The sequence below is a fragment of the Typopeltis vanoorti genome, chromosome 10, assembly GCF_054136105.1.
Source record: "Typopeltis vanoorti isolate ZY-2024b chromosome 10, IOZ_Tvanoo_1.0, whole genome shotgun sequence".
NCBI classification, from domain to species: domain Eukaryota; kingdom Metazoa; phylum Arthropoda; class Arachnida; order Uropygi; family Thelyphonidae; genus Typopeltis; species Typopeltis vanoorti.
The window spans coordinates 33,467,501-33,479,817 of NC_143558.1; the positions used below are offsets into that span (position 1 = coordinate 33,467,501).

The 12,317-nt window shown below is 34.4% G+C and overlaps 1 protein-coding gene across 1 annotated transcript in view; it reads right to left on the bottom strand.

Annotated features, from left to right (window-relative positions):
* Positions 1–12,317, bottom strand: part of LOC150102316 (uncharacterized) — a 107,009-nt gene that overhangs the window by 74,708 nt on the left and 19,984 nt on the right. The window contains exons 2-3 of the mRNA XM_090399498.1: positions 6,450–6,511; positions 937–1,234 (exon numbers count right to left, since the gene is read on the bottom strand). Of these exons, the coding sequence (XP_090255624.1) occupies positions 937–1,234; positions 6,450–6,511 (360 nt within the window). The remainder of the gene's footprint in view (positions 1–936; positions 1,235–6,449; positions 6,512–12,317) is intronic.

The following is a 12,317-nucleotide window of genomic DNA, read 5'->3' on the forward strand; positions in this document are numbered from 1 at the left end:
TACATAAATGATTGACAGTACATCATTTTTCAAGTTTTACGAACGTATTTACAATGCTATATTTACAGTAGGTAAAAACCTTTTTATAATAATTGAAAATTTTTTTTCAATAAGTGATATCCTTTATTAATATTGGTTTTAGATAATATTATAATGCAACTGTACGTATATCCTCGAAGCTTGTACCAAGCTTATCTGAGGATGACAATAATAATTTTAAAAAAGTGAAATTTTCTTATTAATTACTGCTTAATCCAGTTTAACTATTGTAAGAAATTATTCATTACTAATTATTAAAAGAAATTAGAATGTATTCAAGTAGAAAATATTGGCTTGGTGTTCCATTAATTTTCGTGATGCTAAGGGATTCAGACTCCAATATGCTAATGTTTCTTTCGAATACGGTAACAAAAAAGTAATTAAATTAATAACCTTTGACGGATACGCTGTACATTAAATACTCTCGGTTGTTTTGTTTATGTTTTAAACCCGATTACAAACTAACCATATTGCATGACTAATGAAATTTTCAAGCATAATCTCCTTAAATAATACCTTTTGAGCTTAGGAATTACTTCAAAAACATTTCGAATCCCTGAGATTTTAGAAGAGCTCTCTGATAGTTTATTTTTAAATCTAATTTTGGTCTATTAGATAGCAGTGTCCTTTTCGCTTTTCATTAAATCGGAACGTCGGTAGTTTCTTTTATTTTCTATTCCTACTTCGTGCTTTTTTAGCTACGGTCGAGATCAAGACACTAAAACAAAAACAAAATAATTCACTCGGTCGAAAAATAAATCTGAAAGTGGTCGTGAAAATCTTGCTCTTATTCCCACGAGTGTCATGTCCGCTATTGTTAGAACGAAATAACGAAGGCGGACTACAGAAAAAGGAAGTTCTATAATTGGTTATTATAGAAAAGAGATGAGGACTTACGCTTCGAGTCTTGTTTCTTTGAGAGAATAGAAAGCTTTCTTTTTCTTTGAAGTGGACTCCTACTATTGTGTTTTGGGATCGATGAAGCTCCAGCATTGCTCTTCTCTGCTGATGGCAAAGCTGGTCGAATGAGAAAGTTGATTTCGTCGGTGTCCCATGTCGGAGTTGTCGTACGAGTATCGTGAGATGAGAGCACCTGTAAATCACCTGTGTAAGATGATGGGACTGACGTTCCTTGTTTCCTCAACGAAGTCTTATTGGGATCTGGACTGCTTAACCTGTCCTCTACTGCCACAATCTAAAAAAAATGGGACGGGTAATTCATGTTTTAAAAGTAAAACACAAAAACTATTTAAAATGTTTGTTTACCTCAACAATTAAATATTTAAAGTGATTAGTTTTTGCTTTTGTGGTACATTATTGGTAACAAGTATCCTTTGGTTGGAAAGGGCTGGTTTCGAATTCCACCTGTGACTCGAAGAACCTTTATAATGGCTTTTCAAATGAAGGTGAGTTAGAGCAGCATCATGCGGAGGGGAAGGATTTCCCACCAGAAAGCAGATTTTTTTTATCCTGCAAACAAGCAGACCGGCCGGTGAAACACACACGCAGTTTATAACCATTATTCCCAACAGACATGAAGCTAACTAATCACTTTAAATATTTAATCGTTGAGTTAAGCAAACATTTTAAATACTTTATCCTAATAAAATTAAGTTAGGAAGCCAAGGATATTTAGCCCGTCTTGGGCGATAAAGCCCGATAAGTACAAATGATGATGATGATGGTATGTTATTATCGCTTCTTTTGCTTATCTGTGGTGAACAAAAGTAAGCAAAATCCAAAAGTTTTATATGCTACTTCAGACTTCCGGTACGCAAGATGGCGCCTACCAAAATCATAACCATCTATATCGATATTAAATATGCTTTTATAATTAAAGGAAACACTTAGGAATTTCAAAGGAGGAGCAGAGTAATTTAATATACGGGATGATATGTTCTATAAAATCATTTTATCGAAGATTTCGCCTATTAACTGTCGAGATAGATTTCAAGGCCAGAGTTTAATTTTTATGAAACACCTTCAAGCCATGGTTTGAAGCCAAACAGGCAAACTAATCTTGACATTATTGAAATTTGAATATAAATTTCAAAAAAATAAAATAAATAATAAAATAAATAAATAAATATTTAATAAAATAAATAATAAAATAAATAAATAAATATTTAATAAAATAAATAATAAAATAAATAAATAAATATTTAATAAAATAAATAATAAAATAAATAAATAAATATTTAATAAAATAAATAAATTTTAGGTTTTCCTCTCGAATTCTTAATTAAAACATTGATAACGTGACAATACGCACTCTTCGAAAATTATGTCTTTTTAGTAGCGCAATACCAGGACAACTCAACAACCCATGCAGAAAATTAGTTCTGTTCTGTATAGTATCAAAGACGTTTCGAAACTTCTTTTTGAGTTATAACAGTGCAAATATTAGTTTGCTTGTTTGGCATGCCTTATAGATATTTTACTGTAGAGCTGTCAGAAAAAAAAAGAAAAGAAAAGAAAAAAAGACCATTATTGGTTGATTCTAGTCGCCGAAAAGATGAGCATTTTCTATACCTTTTCTTCTGCATTTTTCCGGTCTTTAGGTAATCTTTGGACTAGCATGTAGAATTTTTTTCCCTTCCAGAAACTTGAGTTTTATTTTATTTTTTTTTTTATCCCGCATTTCAAAAATGTCGACTGTAAAACTCACACTGTTACAGACAGTAATACGAGTGTTATGGTTCAAGGCCACGAGATGGCAGCAGATGTCTGCCAGATTTTCTTTCTCTTGAAAAGCCTTGATTTATTGATAGTTTGAGCTCACAATCAGTGAGGGCTGAAGAATGGAGACCGGATGTCCATCTATCTTCAAAAAAAAGTTAGTTGGACTAAAGGAACTCCGCCTACACTCTTTGGAGAATAAAAGACGTTAGTGGATTTATTTATTTATTTATTATTAGTTATTATTATTTTTTATTCTTCCTTGAAGTATTCTTTCTCTAGACTACATATCATGCCAAATGATTTGCAGACCTAGTTGGAAAAGTGGTTATCGTACCCTCTTATATATATATATATATATGGAGCGAATGTTCAGGTGTGCTAGGTGTGCGGCACACCACGTAATAGCAACATCACCGTTATTATATTTTTGCATTTATTAGTGCTAAAGATTCCCCTAATTGTTTATGGCTTCGCGTGATTCCTAAAATTAAAACACAATATACTAATGCTTCATGAAGAGGACACTTTTATACGTGTAAACAATGCATCCCATTCGCGTTAATAGGGGGTGTACGTCACAAATATATGCACCTTTGCGTCCTTTGAACAGACGTATAGATGACGCAGCCGATCAAATTCTTAGCATTACAGTGGTTTAAAATCTCCCAGAAGGCGAGACAGGATTAGCCCTGAGACAATACCATCTAGAAATCAGCGGCTTTGATTAGTTATTGTGTCAACCAATCCAATTGAACGTTGTTATTTGTCATGAGTTGCTTTTTTTTTTTTTTTGAGTTTCATCTGCTTTGCGTGCGTGAAATGTGAATTGACGTGTTTAGGACACTGATATAGACAAGTAATTTTCTATAAATAATTTATAACGTTTTTGTCCATATTTGCAATGGGAAACAATGTTGACGATCTACTGAATGTCCAATTTTCTGCCAGAACGTTCGCGGATTGTCTGATTATAGTCTCAGGAGGTTGGAACTTGTGCATAAATAAGCAAAACGAGTTATTTCAGCCATTCTTTGGTTCCAGATTTTAATTTCCCAAGTGATTATTTTTTCCGATTTCTATGCATATTATATGGCTGTATTTAAAAATCGTATCAAAATTCAAATGATCCGTGTCCCACTCTAGTATTTGCCAATGATAATCTAATCTCACCACGAAGTGTAAACTCATTGTGCTTCTCACATAAACGACGCGCGTGAAGCATACATGTTGTTCATTTGTCCTTTATGCTTTCCATATTTAAATTATATTAATTGATAAAATTAAGTATTTAAAGTTATCTTACCAATTAATTACATTGGACCTATTAAGATGAGCGCTGATGCACTATGCACTCTTAAAACTTTTACACATCAATAAAAGCAACCATACGACCAAACTGACAATTGACTTGAATTTTGTAATGCGGCTTATATAAGCCACCCAACTTAAATGGACACTCGACGCCACTGATATATATATATATATATATATATATAGAAGAAAACATTCAGGAATTTGAAAGGAGTAGGAGGAGGAGAGTAAATGTACGGGATGATATTTTCTATAAAATCATTTGTATCAAAGATCTCGCTTACTGACTGTCGAGATGGATTTCAGGGCCTTCGCATCAACAAATACGAGATAAATTTTTAAGAAACACTTTCAGGCTTAAAGTTTATAATGAATACATTCCGAATGTAAACAAAGGTAGCTAATCCCAAGTAAATTATTGCAAATTAAGCTTGATGAGTTAGTACGAAATTCACCTGCTTTTTCTTCAAAAATAGCATGACTGATAGTAATGATAGCATCTTTCTAGAGCTTGCTGATTACAAATGTGACTCCATTATACAGAAAACGCTGTTCAGTATTGTGATGCTCAGAAAAAAATTATTATTATCGATTTTCAAATGGGATACTTAAGTCCGTTTAGGCTGGCCATTGTATAAACTCCCGAATTACCTAACCTTACATTTACGCTACACAGGTGTTACAGTGTAACTACTACCAAATGCGTTTGAAGTCAACAATACCGTATATTTATTCGAACTTTCCCTGCTTCACTATCTTTTTGTTTCAGATGAAGCAACATAAGCCTGTTTATGTCGCTTATAACCCTCTTTCAGATACGCACCAAACTCATGCCGTCTGTCTTATATAGGCTCTGAACCAACTTATAAAATTCAATAAAATCTGTGTCCTCTATTAGATGAAGTCCACAAATTACAATTAATCAACCGATTTTCATAATTATTCTGACACAGTTTCTCCATGCACGTAGTAAGTCTTCTCTGAATATTTTGAAAATGTTTTCTCTGCATATGTCAGTTTTTCTTCTAATCTTTAATAATATACTTAAACGATATTGCTCGCATCTATTATAAGAGCAACATTTAAGATGAAAACAGTTTTTACCGAACCTAAACTTTTCATGGCTTTTTCTTACAATGTATTTCTTTGATAACTGATTTATCTATCCGGCTGACAACAGATTTTTTATGAAATTAGATTTTTAGAATAAATTTAGACATTATATTAAACAAGATATTCTTCAGTGTTATCCATTTTGCATTTATCACTCCTTTCAGGATGGAATTTCAAGATAACCTTTCTTGAAATTCCATCCTATGTTTCCTAATAATCACTTCTCCTCTAAGTCTTAATTTTCCTATTAGGTCAAATGACCATTATCACATAGGATTCTATGTAATTCCCTACTAATTCCTCTGATGTAATTATGAAATCGAAGAGCTTATCCCCTCTGCCAAGTTCTAGCATATGCCGCTTTGGATAATTATCATGAAGTTGCTCCAAGAATTTACTACTTTGTATTATAAGCTTTCATTCTAGCAGTTAATATCTCCATCTAATAATTCCCCATTAATAATACTTTGATACACCGTGTCTGTTTAAGTAACAAGTTCATAATATTATCACCATTTTATCCACTGGGACAACACCCTCCAGCCTTCTATCTATGTACAGATACCCTGCTTATTAAGCACCTCACTGCCTCGAACTCCCATGAATAAGAATTCAGTGTATCGATCTCAGAATCTAAATCTTCCCGCACAAGCAACATATAAGCCTTACATTGTTCGTTTTCCATATCATAATTATTCATTTCGATATTAAGAATGTTCTCCTTAAGCCAAGATATAGAAATCACCATAGTACGGGAAAATTTCTTATTAATCATTTATTAACAAATTACCAATTTAATTAATTTATTTAGTTTAAACAATTTATAACTTTCAATAACTTAAACAACACTAGCTTATTCTTTAAGTTTCATGCATTAATATATAATATCATCATTCAAAGTACAATTTAATGTGAACATCCCCTTTCCGTTAATGTGACGCTTCTTGAATACGCGGGTTTTACACCCCGCAAAACAAACTTCCTGGAAGAACGCAGGCAATTAATAGACACTGGCTTCATAGTCTTAGTTGCTTTGTGTGAAATTTCAAACAGCAAGGCGAAAACTTCTCTTAATATCACTTGAAATATCTTTCATTCCTACATCCTTTTATTGGCTGTAAATTTCCTTTGATTTCGCTAGTCAACTTTCAAAAATCTCACGATTTTATACTTTTACAAAAGTTGATAGATGGTCCGTCGGTATTTAGATGGATCTCATTGCCATCTGTTTTTGATTATTAACAAATTAATTCCATGTTAATAATTGAAATTATATGCATATTATATCATTAAAATAATCTTACCTTATGTCTTGCTTCGCGAAAATTCTCATTAACTTCGGCACTGTCCAAGGCACTGCAGATTGCTGAAAACCAAATTCGGGATGAAACTTGTACAACTTATTTAAATAGCAATTACATTTGTCCCTACAGAGAACTGCAGCTTTACAATTAATCGATTAGAATTTAGATAATGGAATAGTAATTGGATTATATAGTAATAAATAAACGAAAATGTCTAATTGGTACATCTTAATTATTATCTCTCTAAAACAGCAGCTTGCCATACATGATTCTCAGCTAAACTTAACAATGAAAACAAATGCTTTATCATTTTAAAATGAAACTCGCTACAAATTGAGGTTTCTGATACTAAAAATATAACTGCCATTTCATGTATACAGTCTTGCATATTAAGACATATTTAGTACGTCTAGTCTTTTGTTATCCATTATACTTAGAAAGCACACACACCAGCTTTCTACTGCACTCTTGATCCAATTAGTGACACTGTCATTAGTCCAAGCCTCATAAGAATCCGTAAAGGTGTTGCCTTTATATCTAGGTCATAAGCACAAAAGAAAAAAAAAAAGGTGCATTTTACCACATTAATATACTGAAGATTTATTCATTAAAACTCGGGGATTAGCACAATGCCTTAAACATTTCGAATATAATATATACCGAAGTATCAAATGTAATTGGAAGACTTGGTGTTGGCAAGGTAATAAATTATGATTTAGCGAATATTAAATGCCTTGATCTTTGACATAAGGACTTCCAATGTTTATTGATAAAGGTATTCAAACGACCCATTAATTACGATCCTCGAAAATCTCCGCGATGTAATTTCTGTTTGAGAAACGCCAAACAACTTTTCGTGTTACAACAATAAATCTTCCAATTACTTTTGAAACCTTGGTGTATGTATTATGTTTTAATTGTTTGAGTGGTTGTTTCGCTAAAGTGACTGTAAATTAATCCATCTACCCAGTATCCCTCTCATTGAATATTAATTAAATTAACTCTTGTACTGCCATATTACGACGAGAGAGAGAGAGAGAAAGAGAGAGAGAGAGAGAGAGAGAGAGAGAGAGAGGGAGAGAGAGAGACCGCAGAAGCGGAACAAGTGCCGAATTCTAAGATGCTGTTACAGCGGTGAAGGCTGCGGCTGTAATTAAACGCCCGATGTATCCTCTGGTGCGTCACTAATATATATCAGACACGTGACCAACAAGGATAATTACGCTTAGTGTCTCCTTTCTCTAATTACATTTTACTCCGTTCTCTAAAGAACTACTCAAATGGTTTCCATTTATATCCCAGGATTTCAAATAGCTCGTGCTGTCACTTAATCAGTGACTTGTTTGAAGCGTGTAGTACAATGATAGGGTAGGTGGGAGTTGGGCGAGGGGTAACATCGAAAAACTGCTGAAGAACAAGTTTGTAAATTAACGTAACCGAACTGGAAACTAGTACTGCAGTTCGCCACTGAATTAGTTGAATGAATGAAAATTTCTGTTGAGAAACTTTTTTTACCGTTAAAAAAATCGTAAAGGAGAAATTTTAACTTTAAAATTTAAACTGAGTGATTCTAATTATGGAGCATGCAGAGTTTAAAAATTACACACTATGGAAAAAATAATCATGATGATTCTACGACAGCGCAGCCTTATCGTTAATCCTACGACATCATTTTGACATCTAATCTCAGTGTCAGGGGACCTTTCTCTGAACTCATCTTTATCATATTTCTTTCCACGAAATGTCTTTGTAACGACGTTTTTTTTTTTTTTTTTTGTACTGGCTTCTAATGCTGATTTCATTGTATAACATATCATTATATGAACATTATTTTGAACTCGGTTTCTTTGTCCCACTTTGTATAATTCATGTACTGTTCCTTCCGCCTCAGAGTTTCTACAAAACTACCTTAAGCTTTTCGAGTTTCTGAATATCGATTTTCTACAGTCTATTTCACGTTAAGCCCACTAGCGGGTTCAATATTGCATTCTTATCCCAGTGGGTCTGCTGTGATGAATTGTTTTAGAAATAATACCAAGTTAACAAATGTTATTAAGCGAGTGTGTCTGTTACTTGTGATATGCTTCATGAAGTAAATCCAAAGTTTCCGAATGGCATACTCCCAAATCTATCTAAGATTAACTGATTCAGTTGCAGTTCGAAAATCATGTGAAACTGATTCAGAAAGCATCGATGATACTCTTCGTTTGGAGAGAAGTGTGTTCGAATCCCGTTTCGGGAGCAAAGAACTGTTTTATAAGAATTCTTCCATCTGAAAGTGACTAGTCAGTCTCACATGGGAGTTTTCCTCCCGACAACTTGGCGTATTTTATCCCGCTGCTCTTCAGCTCTAGTTCCAGACAATCACAAACCACTAAGAAATACTCCTTGCAGCTTGAATGGGATTTGAACGTGAGTCTACTCATCATCATATAAAAGCAACCACGAGCTCTTGCTACTGCACTTTTCCAAAAGCATAGAGTATCTAAGATTATCTCCTACAACAGCCAAAACACACTTCATACTATCTGACTTTTGCCACAAAGAGATCAAAATATTCCGAATCTGTATGGAAACCAAACATTCCTGCTTCCGATGGCATTTCCACAATTATGCTTAAACCTTCTCAATAGAATTAATCTCTGTTGTGCATTGTCTTTCTATTTTTTTCCCAATTGAAAGCTACCTTTTCAGCCTAGAAATTGGTTCATATCTTATTATCATTATTATTATTATTGTACGGGCGTTTCCATGGAGTCCGAAGACTCATCGCGGGAGATACAAACTATCCACACAATCTATCATACCTCTTCTTGAACCCATTAACAGACAAAGCACTCACAACTGACTCTGGCAACCCATTGCACTCATTCACAATTCTCCAAGCAAAAAAATCTAGTCCTTACTATCCTACTAACCACAGTTTTATCCAACTTCTAGAGATGATTTCTTGTTCTGGTCCCTCCAGCCAAGTGCTGAAACATTTCTCCTGCATCAATCCTCTTAAAGCAACTTAGATGTTTCTATCATACCCCTGTTTTTCCTCCTATCAACCAGCTTCTGAAGTCCACACATCTTCAGATTATCTTCATAGGGAACATTCCGCAGACCACAATCTTATTCCCACAAAAGAGGATTAATATTTTACTTTATACGAGGGGGGATCTGGAAAATTCTGATACCACCTAGAACAAAAATTATATGAAAGCAACTGATATAACCACAAGAAAGAACAAACTAGTAGCAAAGTTATGAAGGTAACGTATGTTCTTATAATCTTATATTATTATTTTTATTATTATTATTATTAAGAGAGACCTCCAGGGAGTCAGGAACTCATCGAGGAAGACCATACTATTCGCACTAGCTGTCATACCTGTTCTTGAATTCATTCACTAATTGCACTCACCATCTCCAATAGCAATCCATTCCAATTACGCGCCGTTCTATGAGAAAAAAATCTAGCTGTAACCCCCTTCCTGATGGCATTCATTTTCAACTTCCGTGGATGCCCTCGCGTCCTTTCCCCACCCTCCATAAAATGAAAAATTCCGACTACTGAAATTCTATATAACCCTTTAAGAAATTTCTAAGTCTCAATCATATCACCCCTCTCTATCCTATTTGCTAATGTTTGTAACTAGAAATTCTCAATCTGTCTTCATAAGTATTCCACAATCCTGATGTCATTTTTGACACTCTCCTTTCCACTCTCTCCCAATATATCAGAATCACAACGGAAAACCAGGTGAGACCTGCGCACAATAGTCCAAGTGAGGTCTTATCAAGGCTTTGCCTGGTAAAGAAGCAAAATGACATCCTTATCTTAACATGTGAACGTTCGTTTCAGCATTGCAATTATCTTTTGAGTTGTATTTACAATTTTTGCTATATGACCCTTGAACTTCAACTTCCTGTCTGCTAAAACTCCAAGCTCCCTAGCCTTATCAGTTTCTTCAAGCATAATCACACCAATATAATACGACATTGGATATCTATCACGCCAAAGTGCATGACTTTACATTTATTAACAATATCCTCGTATGTTCTTTCTTTCTTTGGTTATATCAGTTGCTTTAATATAATTCTTGTTCTAGGCGTTTATCAGAACTTTCCAGACCACCTCCCCTCGTATGTATATGAGAAAATAGCATTAACACATAGACTGATATAAATTACACCTAGATAACAATTCTAAGTAATAGACTACTTTCTCAAATATGGCAGTAACGAACCTTATTAATAATCTGAAGGGTGCCGAATGATGCTCCTTGAATCCTTGAAAATCAATCATATTATCTGTGTGTGTGTGTGTGTGTGTGTGTGTGTGTGTGTGTGTGTGTGTGTGTGTGTGTGTGTGTGTGTGTGTGTGTGTGTGTGTGTGTGTGTGTGTGTGTGTGTGTGTGTGTGTGTGCGTGCGTGCGTGCGCGCGCGCGTGTGTGTTTCATCCAAGAGCTGCTGATTGATATCACACACCTTAGTACTTGCCAAAATCTCTTAAACATCAATCTGAATGTTATTATCTATTGACTGAACTTTTTGCTGTCACAGATTATCAGCTCTGAATGATTGTTATTTCTTTCAGAAACAATGAATATAATTATTCCTCGTATCTTAATGATTAGCATATATTCAAATTACCTCTTTGATAAAGGATTGCACAAATTTCCATAAATAGACAATCCTTATTTGAAAATTTGAAGATAATTATGCAATATCTTCACATGGTTCCAGATTAGCTGGATTCGTAAAGCGGTGGATGGAGTTCTCCTCCCGGAAACTCGGTTTTGTCATCCCCAAAATAGGCAAACAGCCATAAGAACACAGATATAATTCACTAGCCTCATAGCCTTAGTTGCCTCTGTCCTAAATCCAAAACAACCCACCAACCATCTTGATTCCAACCGACTCTATGTCAAGTTTATAGATGCTAGGACAGCATTAGAGAAAAATTTGTTGGAAAAATGGACTTTTCGTTCTAGGCAATACTTCTTATGTGGAACATTCAAAATTTACGTTTACTGTTTTCATCCTTTACTTAAAAATAGTTGCTTTTCATGATCTTCAACAACATTGATGATTTTTCTAAGTGGATGACTAGATTGCTTCATTGCAGTTTCTCGGTTTCGGCATTTTTGTCGAATCATTTTAATATGACTCGATGTTAAGATTTCGGTAGTTCGAGAGAGAGAGAGAGAGAGAGAGAGAGCGTGTGTGTGTGCGCGCGTATCAGGATTGTGGAATACTGATTATGAAGACAGATTGAGAATTTGTAGACTGCATACGCTAGCATACAGAAGAAAGACGGGTGATATGATTGAGACTTACAAACTTCTGAAAGGGTCTTACGAAATTTCAATTGGTGAAATTTTTCAATTTATGGAGGGTAGGGAAAGAAGAAGGCATCCTTGGAAGCTAAGAAAGAATGCAGCTAAGAAGTGGGTGAGGTCTAGATTTTTCTCTCATCGGGTGGTGCATGATTGGAATGGATTGCCATTGGATGTTATGAGTGCAAGCAGTGTGAATGAATTCAAGAATAAGTATGATAGCTGGTGTGTAGTATGTGGCCTCCCTCGATGAGTCTCTGATACTCTGGAGGTCTCTCTTAATAATAATAATGTTTCATCATCTGAATGGCAAGTTTTTGTTTTGTTATTATATACACATATGAAAAAATATAAAATGTAAGTTTCAAAGTAATTTTTTTTCAAGGCAGACGAGCTTTACCAGTTTTGTACATACATTAGCGGAGGTCATGATACCAGGTTGTATAATTAATAACTGTGCTGGACCGGAGTTACTATGATTAGTATAGCATATTTCAAGAGTGGTTCTTCAATGACTTTAAGTTGAAGATAACTCGAGTAG